The sequence below is a fragment of the Ursus americanus genome, chromosome 2 (assembly GCF_024610735.1).
Source record: "Ursus americanus isolate L20-20 chromosome 2, mUrsAme1.1.p, whole genome shotgun sequence".
Lineage (NCBI taxonomy): Eukaryota > Metazoa > Chordata > Mammalia > Carnivora > Ursidae > Ursus > Ursus americanus.
The window spans coordinates 4,906,472-4,922,689 of NC_142128.1; the positions used below are offsets into that span (position 1 = coordinate 4,906,472).

The 16,218-nt window shown below is 51.8% G+C and overlaps 1 protein-coding gene across 2 annotated transcripts in view; it reads left to right on the top strand.

Annotated features, from left to right (window-relative positions):
• The window catches only part of CYTH3 (cytohesin 3), an 85,657-nt gene that overhangs the window by 56,853 nt on the left and 12,586 nt on the right, over positions 1–16,218 (top strand). For both annotated transcript variants that reach the window (XM_045813423.2, XM_087867191.1), the window contains exons 2-5: positions 3,940–4,022; positions 5,560–5,624; positions 6,153–6,219; positions 13,849–13,967. In XM_045813423.2, coding sequence (XP_045669379.1) covers positions 3,940–4,022; positions 5,560–5,624; positions 6,153–6,219; positions 13,849–13,967 — 334 coding nt within the window. The remainder of the gene's footprint in view (positions 1–3,939; positions 4,023–5,559; positions 5,625–6,152; positions 6,220–13,848; positions 13,968–16,218) is intronic.

A 16,218-nucleotide genomic window follows, 5' to 3' on the forward strand; every position in this document is an offset into this window, starting at 1 on the left:
CCATCAATAGGCTTAACGATTGTTGTCATTTACTCAGTTTTGGGGGGGGGGAATATACTGACATAGTATCATTACAACCCCTACATGGGACAGTATGAACAAGTATGAACAAGACGGTATGAACAAGAAGATTGTTCACCTTATCCCACCTTACAGAATGTTTCTTTCTTTTAGACTGGCAAAATCTGGTCCAAAGTACTGGTAAAGTGAATGGTCAGTACTTGATTTGTTTGACTTCTTGGGGCCTTAAGGGGACAGGAAAGCTGCGCCTCAGTGAGGGAGAGTTAGAGGGTGTGGGTGGAAGCTTGAGGCTCTAGCGTCAGGTCTGCTGGTGTGGAGATGCGTCACCGGGCCGCGGCTCCGTGCTCTCAGCCAGCCCTCCTCATCCTCTGGGTCGGAGGGAGGGGCCGGAGGTGGACTCTCTGAAAAGAAACAAAAATGTCTGTTGATGATGGCATGACAGCCCCCCCCCCCCCGCAGAATCTTGTTTTCCTCTCTGCCAAACAGTACAGCAGAAGAAAACTGAAAATAAGAAATCTCTGTGGCTTTTTTAGGGAGGGGGATCTGGCCAGCTTTTTTCCTTCTTTGCCCTTGACTGTTGGTTTTAATTACTAAAGAGCATTGAATTTTCTGAGCTGAAATACACTAGGTGTCATCCTGTATGAAGAAAGATCTTTCTCTGCTTTATCTAAATTCTCAGAGTTGTCATAATGCAGGAGAATGTAGTCTGGATGTCCGGACTCAAGGGCCAGGAGCTCTGCCTGGCTTTTAAAAAATGTTTTCATTAAAGATTTAAAAATTAAATTTTTATTTGATAGCAAGAAGAGTATTCACGAGAGACCATTCCTTTGGAGTATAATACTCCTTTTGGAGTATCCTGTGTATCCCTTTCTTTCCTCCTAGGAAGTAAATATTATTCTGAATTCCGTATTTATTATTCCGGTAATTGTCTTTATTGCTTGACTATGTATCTCTTTGTATACCCAAACAACATACTGTTTAATTTTTTTTTTTTGTTTTTGAAATTGATAGAAAGTGTTCATCTCCATAGTATTTTCCTGAGATGACCCATTTGTTCGTGCTTGTATGTGATTTATTTTTACCACGGTTCAGGAGTCTCTTGCCTGAATGTACAACCTGTCTTCCCGTCCTGCTCTGGATGAGCCTTTCCTTTCTCTTCGTTTGCTTCTACAAAGTGTGCTGCTTTGGCGCTATCATACGTGTCTTCTGTTGCCGCGCTCGAGGATTTAGTATATATACACCTGGGGGTAAGATCACTGGCCCATCGCTTAGACGGTCTTCGGGAGGAGCAGACAGCACCCAATGGTTTTCCAACGAGGTCGTGTTGGTTTCCTCTCTAAGCAGACTTCTCCCCCCCCCGCCCCCCACTTCCCCCCACCCCGCCGTTGGGTGATGTTGACGTGCATGTACTCCTGCAGGTTTTTACAGTTCTCAGGCGTGTATGCATCAGTCAGCGGTTCCGCAGGGCGTCGCCCTGGCTTCCACAACATGTCTGGCTCCCCAAGGTGTAACCACTGTACCTCTTTGTGTCTGTTCTGGTATCTGTTTTGCGTGTTAGAGGCTTACCTCAGGAGAGTGCGTGCCAGAGGTTACCGGAAGCTCTGAGTGTGTCAGGAGGCCTCACTGACTGGTTTCTTTGTGGGGTGATCTAGGTGTGCTGGTTGCTGGTGGACAGCTCCCCGCCCCCCCCCCCCCATATCAGTCTCTTTGCATCTAAAGCTGGTCTGATTCTGCAGAGAAGATCCTTCTCCCTCTAGTCTGGGATGGTGCAGGTGGTAAAGGCTGGTTGCCAGTAGTCCGGGAGCCCTGTGGGGAGAAGATGGGGGGGGGGGTGACTGGGTGTCAGCTCAGCTCGCATCCCTGGTCTTTGGTGTGGTGCGCTCATGAGTGGGGTGACCCCTGGGCCCCCTGACTGACTCTGTCTAGAGATGAAGGGGTCCCATAGCTTTTACACAGCCTCGTCCAGCTCTTAGCAGCTCACTCCTCTTCTCAGCCGGCCCCCAGACTGACCTGCTGCCACCAGTTCCCAAGCCCTTGGCTGGTGGCCCTGGGTGTCAGATTACACCTTGGCCTGCACCCCCCCCCCTCCCCAGCCCCCATCTCGTTGGCATAAGATTCTTCTTCCTCACCTTGGTTAAGCGAGTCCATGCTGGTCCAGTCTGTCTTCTCAAAATGCGTTCTCCCCCCCCCCCATTATCTTGGTCCTCATGGGTTTTTGAGTTTTACGAACTTGCCTTACTATAGTTTCAGTGAGCTTTATCACCGTGTTAGTAGAGGTCTCTCCCTGAGATTTGAATTTGCATTTCCCCGATGATTAAGAGAGTTGATGTCTTTTCACACGTCCATTGATAGGTTCCTTTTCGATTTTGTCACTGTTCAAGTCTTTTGGCCATTTACTAACCTTGGTTTTAAATTCTTTCCCCCTTCTTTGTACGAGTTCTGTATTCTGGATACCAATCCTGTGATGGTGTTCGACTTAGCTCTTTACTTCATGGTGTGGAATTTTGGTGACCAAAGGGTCTTAATTTTAATGGTGAATTTATTGATATTTTTGTTTGTGATTTACATTTTTTCCCGTCTTTAAGAAACCCTTTCCGACTCTCAAATTGTAAACACGTTCTCCCCATCCTAAAAATCGTGGTGTCACCTTTGCATTTAAGCCTTTGTCCACTCGGAGTTGGTTGAAAATACGTGTGGTGATAAACAGGGATTCGGCTCCCGTGGGTGCTCAAGGATCACCGATGTGTCACATGGCACGTGCCACTCACCGGCACGTGCGCCCTGTCTGCGGGGTCAGCTCTGTTACAAGCAAGCTTCTGTCTGTCTGGGGGGGCTCTTGGAGCTACCGTCTGTCTTCCGGTGCGTCGGTCAGTGTGTCTACCCCTGCGCTGTGACCATGTTCTCGTCTCTAGCAGCTCTGCGTGCTCTCTTGCTATTTGGTCAGATTCTTCATCTTTTGTTTCTTTGAAGATATTAATGAAGTAGGAATTAAACGCACGATAGAGGAGTATTAAAAATCAAATCTCCTTCAAAAAGCGTAGTGAAATAACAGTTGCAGCACAATTAATCAAAGATCAGCGAGAATACGGACATGGTAGGAAGGGGGGAGGTTAATCACTAATAAGAGGATATTATTATGAACAACTCTCTGTCGGGAATAATAATACAAAGATTTGGTTACCCACGTACTGGCCACCTTGTGACACTTCCGCGTGTCATTCCCGAATGTGCTTCCTGCCATCCGGCCTTCTCGGGAAGAACCACCGTCAAGGACTCGTGTGCGCTAATGTTCTGTACGTTCACACACGTCTCACCTCCGAAGCGTGTGCTTGGTTTTCAGCCTTTCCAAACGGCCATGCGCAGTCTCCGGTCTGTTTTACCTTCCCTGCTCACCTGTGTTGATAGACTGAGTTCAGCTGTTTTTTTATGGTTGTGTGGGGTTCTATTTTATAAATATACCACCATGTATTCTTTATGAGTGGACGTTTGGGTGGTTTTTGTTTTTGTTTTTTTTTTTTTTTAGATTTTTTTTTAATTTTTTATTTATTCGACAGAGATAGAGACAGCCAGCGAGAGAGGGAACACAAGCAGGAGGAGTGGGAGAGGAAGAAGCAGGCTCATAGGGGAAGAGCCTGATGTGGGGCTCGATCCCATAACGCCGGGATCACGCCCTGAGCTGAAGGCAGACGCTTAACCGCTATGCCACCCAGGCGCCCCTGGGTGGTTTTTCTATTACAGACAAGGTTGCTGTGAGTATCTGACATGGGGTCTACGTGCTCGGGTTCTTTCAGGGCCAGGTGCCGACCTGCAGACCTGCCGGCGTGTTGGAATGCCCGTCTTCAGCCTCACCAGGTGTTGCCGGCAGGGGCTCCAGACCCGTAGTAGTTTCATTGTATGGTTTTTTTTTTCTTCTTCCAGTGCCCGAAGACCTCTCATTGGAGGAGAGAGAAGAACTTTTAGACATTCGTCGAAGAAAAAAGGAGCTTATTGATGACATTGAGGTAAAAAACCAACCAACCAACCAAAAACTCCCCTTAGTTTCTGCTTTTAGGTGAAATAATCAAGTAACTTCACGAAGAGGTACAAACTGGGCAGCCCGGACGTCTGTACGCTAGCCCACGACGGCAGCGAAAGGGTTACCCAAGTCACGTCGAGCCGCCCCGGAGCTGGGGTCCGCAGTAAACAACGCGCGACTCCAGAGTCACAAAGGGCACCTGTAGACAGTGGCAGCAGTCCCCAAATGTAGGGCTCTCTCAGGTTGAACAAGTCCCTGTTCATTTGCCAAAATCCCTAGCACCTAGAACCCGCCGTCACATTTCTGGCAGGCGGACAGCCTTTGAAGGAAGGAGTAGACCCGTCTCAGGGTCTAGCTGGGCCCCCGAGCGCCGACTGGCTGGTGGCAGCGGGAGGACAGAACACGGCCGAACGCCGTGCTCGCCACGTCTGTGGCCTCGGAGGCCGGCGTGGCGGGGGCCTCCCGGGAGAAGCGGAGCCGCCCGAGCACCACGTCAGGTTCGGAGTGTCCGCGACCGTGGCAGACCCTGGGCAGGAGACCACCCTGCTTGCGCCCACGGCTGTGGCTCTACTTCCAGAAGCTCCCTAGTTTTGGTCACGCCGAAGTAAATGCGGCGTCAGAGGCCACTTGCTGCAAGGCCAAGCCTTGTCCACACCACAGCACCTTTCTAGAAGCCTGCACTTGAGGTCTGAACAGAATCGTAGTGTTCGCGTAAAAATGTCTTTGTATTTGAAAGATAATTTGTGGAACTTTTTCCTGTAAGGTTACCCTTCATTCGTGTAAAAACCACTGTATCCCCGAATGGGTGCTTTGGTTGAAGAGTAAGAATGTAGTTGAAGGTTGGTCCTCTTTGGGCGTGAGCAACAGTAGTGCCTGTGGAGGCCCAGGTAGCTCTAGGGACCTCATCCCTGAGTTGAGGACACTGAGGCCCAGAGACGTTACGGGGGTTCCCGAAGGTCTCAGCCAGTTAGTGGTGGATCCCCGCGGCAGGAGGGGGAGCCTGGCCCTTCCGCTGTTCTTGGCACGTCCACGTGCGGCCCGTGAGCTCTGCCAGCCCCTCCTGGGCTCGGTCCGTGGTGCTCAGTCTTAGGCAGAGATGGTGCTCGGGACCTGATACTGGTCTCAGCACCTTCGCCCTGGTCCTCCCAAGAGGGGAGGAAGACCGTGGCGGGGGGGGGGGGGGGGCTGGGGAGGAGGAGCGGAACAGCCGCAGTGAGCGAGCTAAGGACGCACCGCTCCCCTTTGCTGTTGTGTTTTACACACACACACACTCACTCACTCACTCTAGAATCTGCCCGGTTGACCGCTCTGAGCTCGTTCTGGTGACAGGCAGACAGGTGATAATTGTGTTCGCTCCTGAGTTGGGCTGCTCCGACTGGATGGAAAGTTCTGGTTTTCCCATCCCCAGGACGTCCACGTGAGGCCTCAGGGACACTTGTGTCTGGGAGGCCAAAATGTCTCTGCGTCTAGGAGGGGGGCGGTAAAGAGCCCCACCCCCAAACGTCTGTCTTCTTTTTTGGCAGAGGCTGAAATATGAGATCGCTGAAGTGATGACTGAGATCGACAATCTGACTTCAGTGGAGGAGAGGTAAACAGTCGGTGCCACACCGCTGAGTTACTAACCTCTTCTCTCCCTGTCTCAGCTGCCATGTGACCAGAGCGGGGGGCTGGACTGTTGGGATCGCGGAGTGGGGCGGCCTTTGTGGGGCTGTTGGTTCCTCTGCTCTCCATCCCTCACTCCTTCCTGCTCTTTGCAGAGGATTCGGGGCTGCTGCAGGGGCTGCGGCTCTCCTCTCCCTTTCTTGGAAGCACAGGCCCCTCCGAATCAGCCTCCCAGAAGCAGCCTCTCTGTAGGGCAGGGAACTGTGCTTTCCTTAAATCGCTGTTGCTCATTATTAGCTTTTTCTGAAGAAGGAATCAAGTGTAGGAAAGAGCCCCGGCAGCCACGCGTGCTGCCTCTGCGGTGGGGGGTAGAGGGGTGGGGATGCAGGGGCAGAGGGGTGGGGGAGCGGGCGGTTTTCTGCAACGAGGTCCTGGCCGTAGTGCCGGGGAGACTGCCGTCTTGCGCTTGGTGCAAACGTTGGCTAACGATTTCTTAACTGTTTGAAATGCATAGCAAAACTACCCAGAGGAACAAGCAGATAGCAATGGGGAGGAAGAAATTCAACATGGATCCCAAAAAGGTAAGCAGACATCCCAGTGTTCTGGCCTGGAGGAGACTGCGTGATTCACCAGTTTGATAGGCTCTCTCATTTTGGACAAGGGGGGTCGGTCATACCCTTTCATAAATACTGAGAGCGGAAGTTGCATTTGTATCATGGAGGGGCTGCCGGTGAGTGGGGTGGAGCACAGGTGCCCGTTGCCGTCATCCCTGGACCCGAAGACCTTTCTTTGCATGTGAGGCTCCGGGTGAGGCCGGGCCTCCAGGAGCAGCTGGTGCGGGCAGGCCCTCGGTGGGGCCAGGCCGAGTGCTGTGTCCTCCCGCTGCAGTGCGGCCCCCAACCCAGCAAGCCGGTGGGCAGGGCTGCACCCTGGGTGTCTGCTGGGGGGTTAAATGGTTCAAGTCAGGGGACTTTGTTCCTTCCATTCACCTTCGAGAGAAGACGTCTGCATGAAGGACCGGGGAGCTCTCCTGATTGAAGCCAGTACTGGGTCTTTCCTCGAGTTGGATTTTCTAGGAAAATGCCCAAAATAATGAAAGCTGCAACACGTAGCTGCTCGTTTTTGAGGCTGAATCAGAAGACGTAGCAGAACCTGTAAACACTTTGTGAACACCTGGCTCAGCTACAAGACCGTTTGGTTTGAGACTGAGAATGGATCTGAATCAGGGCTCGCGGTGCCGGAGAGGAACGCCGTGTTCCCAGAGGCTTCTAACTGCGGAGCTGACGTCATCATTACACAGTGATCTTTAGGTGGCATTCACATCACACACCTTCCTCGGGATTTTATTTATTATTTATTTATTTGGCATTGAGCTTCCGTGCTAATGAACGGTTCGTTCATTCAGTAGATGCTGATTGCAAGCATTGCACTGTGCAGGGTGTAAGGTTTGCAAGCTTGGATGTCTAGATGCAGGCCCGGTTGCAAATGGTCCTTAAAGAAATGGCTTGCGAATGTGGATTCTCCTAAGCGGCGCCACGGCTGCCGCGGGAGGACGGTCTTTGTTTAGCCGGTATCCTCACACCCTGTCGCTTCCCGATTCTCCGCGTAGGGGGCATCCACAGGCCCCAGAGTGGAATGCAGCTTGTCCCTGGGAATGGCTGTGTGAGTTTGGTGATTACCTGAGGTTTGGAGTTAGAAGCGTTTTTTCGTGGTGGTTGTTTTCCTTTCCTGAGGACTTGAGTTTGCAGAGTTGGCTGAATCAGCGCAACATCTCCAGAGAGAGTGGCTGCGTGGCTGTTTTGAAAGCTGGACTGTATGTTTTAAGGTGCAGCACAGGATAGCACGCCGGCAAGTCCGTGGATGGATCCAGGTCCTCCCCACGAAGCACCCACAGACGCCCTGGAGGTTCAGTGGTGCTGCCCCTCCGTCCGGCTCTGGCCCGTCCTCTCGTTCTGCGCGCACCAGCCGTCAGACGTGCGGTCACGGGGGCTGACGCACACTTCCTGAGGACTCGCCACGTGTCAGGAACTGCTAACAAAGCCCTGTACTTGGTACACTTAACCTTAAACGGGGTGGGCTTCCTTTGAATGCCTGTGGCACAGTTGGCGGAAATGAGGCACAGAGCCGCTAGGACTTGCCCAGTGTCCTGAGCGAGGACTCCACCTCGGACTCGGCCCATAACCACCACACTTGCCTGGTCTCCTGTGGGACCCTGGGGTTGGTTTGTCAGCAGCCCTGGGAGTCTCTCACCACGTCCGTCCAAGGAAGCAGCTGCTTTATCTGCTCTGCCCGGGCTGTGGCCGGCTGCTCTGAGGGCTTCCTTTTGCCTGTATACCTCTTCACCTGAGAGAGTTTTAAGATACTGTTGGTTTTGCCCAACAACTTATTTGTAATTATAGTAAATTTAGTCTGCATGTGGTCCTTTGCTGGGGGAAAATAATGAGAATTCCCTTGTCTTACAGACAATTATTAGCACTCGTTGGAGTCAGGTTGGGCCACCATAACAAAATACCATAGACTGGTGGCATAAACACTCGACATTTACTTTCTCACTGTTCTGGAGGCTGGAAGTCCGAGATCAGGCTGCCAGCAGGGCCGGTGAGAGCTCTCTTGCCGACTTACAGACGGCCTCCTCCTCACTGTCTCCCTAACCGCCGAGAAGAAGCAGGAGAGCGCCCCCTGGTGTCCCTTCTTAAAAGGGCACCAGTTCCATCCAATCAGAGCCCCGCCCAAATGACCTCATGGGACCCTAACTGCCTCCTGTGAGTGCGCTTCCTAACACCATCACATTGAGGGTTAGAGCTTCCAGATCGGGATCTTTGGGAGAAGAACATTTGGTCCAGAACAGCGCCGGGTGATCTCACATGCGGTGGGAAACGGGCTCGCATCAGAGATTTTCAGGCTAGCGGGAAGTAATTTAAATCACAGAGTGGTGACATTTTCAGCAGGAGCTTCTGTTTGTGCAGGTATGTTAGACCCAGAGGCAGCACGTGAGGCTATAAATGAGCACGAGGAAAGGTTGATTCGATCAAGGAAGCTGGAAACATTCGACAGGCTCTCTCTTTTATTCCCAGTTTCCTAGAAATGCCTTTAAAAATATAACGTATGAATCTACAACAAGCAGGAGTTGACTCAGTCGACTAGAAACTGCGGGAACCCTGAAACATAGCCCAAAGCACAGTCAGGAAGGAATTGCTCTGGGAAGGGAGAGCCACGGCGGGGGGGGGGGGGGGGTTCGGCTCACTCGGCAGCAAGTGTGGGGCATCCAGACCGTTCACCCTTGGCTGAGCTTGTGCCAGGCAGTGGCGTGTGCTGCCCGGTGGGGGACGCAGGTGTCACTTCTCCGCTGGCCTCACCGAGGAGGAGAAGCACGAGCACCCGCTCCCAGACACCAGCCTCTGAGCACCCCAGCTGGCCGGTCACCTGCTCCAGAAACAAACGGGCGTTCAGTTGGGCCTCCAGAGAATCTGAAATACAAAGGTAATCACCCAGCCCGGAGGCAACAACAAATGTACGGGCTGCTTGAGCCCATGCAAGAGACGTGAAACGCCACAAACAGAACACAGGAGGAAACATTAAAAGTAGGATGTTTTGTGGATGATAAAGCTTATCAGAGATGATGGGGTGTTGGCTTATCCTTGGTGCAAAAAGGGGGAGTTGGGGAAAAGTTCCGTGGAAGTGAAGCACCCAGCACCCTGTGAAAACCCACAGCGCGGGGCTGGGATGGGGACCCGGGCGGGGCGGATCGCAGCACTCCTATTCTCCATCGCTCCGCGCAGAACCGCGAGACCGGGGGGGGGGGGGGGGGGGCCGGGTGTGGCGGCTCAGAGTTCCTCGAACAAAAGTCCCAGGAGGAGAGAATAGAAGACAGTGAAGGATGTATTTCAAAGAAATACTGGAATATTTCAGAGCTAGATTAAGATAAAATCCTCAAAATCAAAGGGCTCACCAAGTGCCAAGCAGGATAGATTTTTCAGACACTGATCCATAGAAATATCAAGTAAAATACCAGAGAACTTATGGATAAAAAGAAATTCACTGACTTTCCAGGAAGGAAAGACCAGATTATCTAAGAAGAAACCAGAATCACAACAGGAGCACTGGATCAAAGATAGCAGGGAGACTGTTGTCCAAGGTCCGAGGAAACGTGATTTAAAACCTAGAGGAGGCCCCATGTAGAACCGCAAAAAACCAAATAAAAATAATAAAACCTAGCGTTCTGTACATCAGGACCGCCACCCGTGTGAGGGGCCAAGTGAAGACGTTTAAGATTTGCAAGGACTCCCAACGGAGCTGCTAACACGTTCCGCGAGCCCTAGAAATCGTGGTTGGAGCGGTGCGACTGTGAACAAGACACGAATCCAGGATGCGGGCTGGAACGGGAGAAACGTGAAGAAAGCAGCTAAATGTACGGTTAAGTCTGAATGAGAGCTTGATGGCTGAAAGAATGTTTAAAAATTCAAGTCCCGGATTACCTCAGTACAGTTGACCCTTGAGCAGCACGGGGTGTGAGCTGGGAGGGTCCACTTAGACGTGGACATTTTTTTTTTTTTTTAGTATATACTGTATAGTACTGGAAATGTATTTTCTCTTCCTTACAATTTTCTTAGTAACATTTTCTTTCCTGCAGCTTGCTATTTTAAGAATGTTACTGTAATATTGTGATACTGTTGTAAGAATACAGTATATAACATATAAAACGTGTTAATTGACTGCTCATGTTACGGGTAAGGTTTCTGGTCGACGGTAGGCTATTTGGCTTTTGGGGAGTCAGAAGTTATACGCAGATTTTCGACTGTGTGGGGTGTGGGGGCCCTAACCCCTGCGTTGTTCAAGGTCAGCTGTGTGTAAGTAGCAAGGGGAAGGGAAGCAGGGAACTAAACGCTGGCTAAGGTTTTCTAGATGTTCATGGATGAATATAAGTTTAAATATTAAAATTTTATTTTTTTGAAGATTTATTTGTCACAAAGAGCACAAGCAGGGGGAACGGCAGAAGGAGAGAGAGAAGCAGGCTCTCTGCTGAGCAGGGAGCCTGATGAGGGGCTCCATCCCAGGACCCTGGGATCATGAGCTGAGCCAAAGGCAGACGCTTAACCAGCTGAGCGACCCAGGCGCCCCTCTAAATGATATTTTAAAGCACAAACATTGTCTAATGATAGTGGAACACTTACTCGTATTAGCGTTACCCAGTGTACTCGGGGCCCCGGTAATAAATGACCACACACTCGGTGGCCTGAAACACACGTGTGTTGTCTCCCAGGCCCCGGGGCCAGAAGCCTGGGATGCAGGTGTGGGCAGGGTCGGTTCCTTCACGAAGCTCTGGGGGAGAGTGCGCTCCGTGCTCCATCCCCGCTGGTGGCGGCTGCCGGCCATCCCTGGTGTTCCCCAGCCTGTGGACCCGCCACTCTGCTCTCAGCCTGCGTGTCACAGGGACGGGGACGCATGTCAGCAGCTTCCATGTCCTCCTCCTCTGCTTCTGCCTCTTTGCGTCTCCTCCCCGACACAGTCCCGTTCACCCTTGCAGCTGCTCTCTTTGACTCTGGCTTTTGGCTCCATCTTCTCTTCGGTGCCCGGCCTGGCTCACCCTTGTGGGGCCGTGTTTTCCGGGACCTCTTGCAAAGGGAGCTGGAGCTTGACGTGGGGCTCTTCTGGCTACCTTCTGTAACCACGAAGCACAGAAGAGATGACCTTGGGCTGGGCCTACTTGCTCTTCTCAAATCCTGGTTCTTCAGGCTGTTGCATGGCCTCCCCAGGGAGCCTCCGAGTGGTCGAATTGTAGAGCAGGTCGTGAGCCTCATCCCCAGGCCCGTTCAGTTCCGGGCAGGGCGTAGGCTGATGGAGTGCCTGGGACCTTGTGACTGTGGACATTGCTGGGCCCGGAAGCTCCGGGGACCGCTGGGAGGCTGGAGAGAGCACAGGGCGGGATGGATGCGAGATGCAGTCAAAGCCTCCCCCCCCCCCAGGGCCCAGCAGAGTAACAGCAGCAGTCGGGAGGAGGCCGCAGGGACCTGGCTGCGAGACCGCCTGCCGCTGCCGTTTCACCACTGCTGGGCGCCCCCTGCCCTCCAACGGCCAGTATCACAGCTGAAGTGGTCATGAAAGGCCAGGCCAGGGAGGTCACCCCAGATGCCAACCAGGCATCCATCCCCCAGGGAGCACCTGCTTCCGCTGGGCCCTTGGCCCCAGGACCTCGGGCTCCTTTGGATGCTCTCTCTCCTGTCCTTGCAGTTTGGGGGGGGGGGGCAGCAGGATCTACCAGTTCCACCCACATCCGGACTGTGAGTCCTTGGGACACGGAGTCGGGAGACGCAGACCAGGGCCTCCAACCTCTTCGCCAGGGATGTTAGGTCAGACTGTATGTGTCTGCCCGCTGCCCAGAGCCCCACCTCCCTTACCCCGGGCGCTGGGCATGCACGGCGCCAGGACCGTCACTCGTCCCTCACCTTGTTTTGGGGACCTTGCTGGACAGGTGCGTCCTTGGGATCGGAATCCTTACGGTACGTGCACGTCTTCCCGAGTAGAAGGTGATCCCTAGGGGGCCTGGACTCGAGCTCCCACCAGAAATAGACGAGAGTTAATTTAGGATCGTCAGACATACTGGCTTTTTGGTAAACTTTTATTTTTTGAAGAACAGCATATGGTGCACAATCTTTGAATGCACAGCTTGACGAATTTTTACACATTAAAATCCTCATGTAACCCAGAGCAAGATGCGGTGGGAGGGCACCAGGAGTGTCTGTCCAGTGTCCCCTCCTAGCAAACAAATCTCACCCGACACACAGCAGCGCCTGTTGTAAAACTGCAGATGGCATCAAGGTGCCTCCTGTCGTCCTTTTACTCCGTGTCACGTCTGTCCGACTCATCGGTGTCGCCGTGCGTGTCGCGTCTGTCCGATTCATCGGTGTCGCCGTGCGTGTCGCGTCTGTCCGACTCATCGGTGTCGCCGTGCGTGTCACGTCTGTCCGATTCATCGGTGTTGCTGTGTGTTTCTTCTCCCGTTGCCGCACAGTGTTCCGTCACATGGAGTCTACCAGAATAGATTTATCTCTTATTGGTCGGATGTTGTTGGATTGTTTCCAGTTTGGGGGATTCTAGATAAGGCTACTGTGGACATTCACGTGTTTGGGAGAAAGCAACAAAGACTCTCAGAGGGACCGTGTGGTGTGAGGGAGCCCGGTCCTGGGCACGGAGAGCGGTAGCTGGAAAGTGTTCTCCGAGTTTGTAGAAATGGAGGCGAAAGAGGGCAGAACTCCCTTCCCAGCTTCGCCAGCACGTGTTTGGAAACCAGCTCAGAAGCTGTGTCACAGGTACATTTTCGCTATTCTTAGGGCTTCTCAGGAGAGGAGCACAGCTAATTCGGGCCAGGACAGCGTCTCTGCAGCCTTGCACTTAGAAATTGTCACCTGTGCCCTTGAGGGCCTTCAAGTGGGTGTGGATTTTCATGGGCTCCAGCTCGGTGGCACGGAGATCGGTGACCATGTTCAGCCACAGCTCATGGGGATCCCGTAAACACCACGTACACGATGGACTGTCTTCTCACACAGCAGAGGTGGCTGCAGGGTGTCCAGCGGCTCCCAAGCGACGGGACCCAGGCCCTGTGTTCATCCGGGCCGTTCCCTCAACCTCTGGCTGTGAGGGTTCCGGTCATCACGTCTGCATTCCAGGCAGGAGGAGGGATAAGTTGCTGCTTACGAGTCCCTTTTGATCAAGAAGGCAACAGCTTCCCCAGGTCCTCCCTACAGACTTCTTTCTGACCAGATCGGGGTCACACGGTTATTCCTAGTTGCAAGGGAAGCTGGGAACATGATTATTTAGCGAGGAATGGCAAAGAAAAAGGGGAGCTTGGGGAGGGCGTGGGTTGGCCAACCACATACGGCCTGTGCCTCTTACCCACAGAGCAGATCGTCCTCCCGAGCTCGGGAAATTCCGTATTGTTATTACCTCTGCCTTTCTAACCTCTAATGCCTTCTTGGTAATGTTTTGTTCAGTAACCCGTTTATTTGTCTTCTCGCCCATTAAATTGCCAGGAGGAATGAATGTGCTTTCCTCTGATGGACAAAACGTAGTCTGGGGCGTGAGAATCAGATTGTCCTGGTATTTTTGCTGTGTCCCAGCCAGTAAGATCATTACTCCAGATGTATGTCTGTCTTTGAAAAATGAGTCTGGGCGACCCTCCTAACCAGGGCTTCCTTTCTTATGTCCCTCTTCAGGGAATTCAGTTTCTAATAGAGAATGACCTGCTGCAGAACTCCCCAGAAGACGTAGCCCAGTTCCTGTACAAAGGAGAAGGCCTAAATAAGACCGTAATTGGGGACTATCTGGGTGAAAGGTAAGTTGAAGGAGAACCAGCAGCCCGACCTAGGCCCGTCCCCCCCATCAGGGTCTGTCACAGTTATCCGTGGGCGTAGGGGCGCACGTGCTGGTCCCCACTACCACGTTGGCCCAGCGCAGTCACATCCTCTCCCTGCCCTGTCGGGGGAGAGGTGTGGGTGCTCTGGGGCCAGGGTGGGGTCTGTGGCCTCTGGGAGCCTGTATTCAGGGAACCGTGGCAGAACCGGGGTTGGTGCCGCTTCTTCTCTGTACCTCAGAAAGCATCTGTTTTTTATTTGCGAGAGAGAGTGTGCGTGCTGGTGAGCATGTGCAAGGGAGGAAGGGCAGAGGCAGAGGGAGAGAGAATCTCCAGCGGACTCCCCACTGAGCACAGAGCCTGACACGGGGCTCGATCTGAGGACCCCGCGCTCATGACCTGAGCTGAAGTCGAGTTGGGCGCTCGGCCACCTGAGCCACGCAGGCACCCGCTCAGAGCCTCTTAATCTTCTTTTCATGTTTTGCCCAGAAATAGACCGGGTTTCTCCGTGGTTTTCTTCCCCCTGTTGCTCGGGGGTGTGAGCAAAGGTGGGAAGTTATCGGAGAGCAGCTGGTCCGATTTACATCCCCAGCCTCCTGATTGAGGGTCCGTGGCTGTGCTTGGCAGAGGTTAGGGCCGGAATCTAAGGCAGCGCGTCCCCGGAGTCAAAGACCAAACAAGAGTGTCTTTAAACAAGAACCCAACAGGCGCTCAACCGGAGTGGTTTCTGTTTCTAGCTTTTTATTAGAAATACTTGATCGGAGGTGGAAAGCGGAACACTTGCTAACTCATTCTGCGTGTCCGGTACTATCCGATACCAAAGCCAGAGGTCTCACAGTAAAAAAAACCCTACAGAGCAGTGTCTCCTCTGACTACTGAAGCAAAAAGCCTCAACTAAATATTAGTAAATGTAGCAGATATAAAAATGACTATACACGAATACATTCGCCCCCGTGCATGCATGCATTATCCCATGAGTACAAGGTTCGTTCAGCTACAGCAGTCAGAGCGACATTCAGTTTCGATGCAATAAAGAGCAAAACCCACGTGATCATCCCAGTAGATGCTGGAAAGGCTTTTGACAACACCGACTGCTTCAAGACGGAAGCATTCAGCAAACCAGGAGAAGGGAACTTCCTCAGTGGGGTGCAGGGCACCTGTGAAACCCACGCGCTGACTTCATGCTTTCTCTCAAGAGCGAGAGCAAGACATGGCTGACTGCTCTCACCACTTCTCTTCAGCGTGGTACTGGCAGCTCTAGTTAGGCAAGAAAATGAAGTTAAGAGCATCTAGTTTGGAAAGGAAGAAATAAAACTTTGTTTGCAGAAGACAGAATTGCGTAGGTAGAAAATCCCGAGGAATCATTAGAAGCATTAGAACAAGTTCAGGAAAGCTGCAGGATACAAGGTCAATAGTCCAATTCCATTGCAGTTCTAAACGGTAGCAATGAGCAAGCTTGGAAAAGATATTAAGAAAAACAGCTCCATTTTATAATAGCATTAGAAAGAATAAGGTACTTGGCAGTAAATTTAACAAAAGAAGTACAAAATATTTACTCTGAACTACAAAACTTTGAAAAAAACGAAAAGACCTACGTGTTCATGGGTTAGAACATTGATCTACAGATTTAACCCATTCCCTATCGAAATCCCAGCTAATTTCTTTGTAGAGACTGACAAACTCATCCTAAAATTAATGAAGAACATCATGGGACCCGAAATAGCCACAGTCTTGGAAAAGAAGAACAAGGTTGCAGAACTCACATTTGCTGATTGTAAGACAGACTAAGGCCACAGTAATCAAGATGGTATGGCACTGGTGTGAGGACAGACTTCTCGGTCACGGAATAGAGTGGAGAATCTAGAAATAAACTTACATTTATTGTCACGTGATTTTTTTGACAAGGGCGTCAGGACAGTTCAGTGGGGGAAAGAACAGTCTTTTCAACGAATGGTCTGGGACACCTGGATGTCCACATGCAAAAGAGTACCATTGGGCCACCCAGGTGCGCAGAAATTAAACTGGATCAAAGACCTACATGTGAGAAGGAAAACGGGAACACTTAGAAGAAAACATGGGGTGGGTCTGTGACCTTGGATTAGGCAAGCGTTTCTTAGATGTGACCCCAAACACACAAACGGCAAAAGAAAAACTTAGGTAAACGAGACGTCATCAAAATTGAAAACCTTTGTGTTGAAAAGGAGTCATTAAGAAGGTGAAGAGACAATCCACA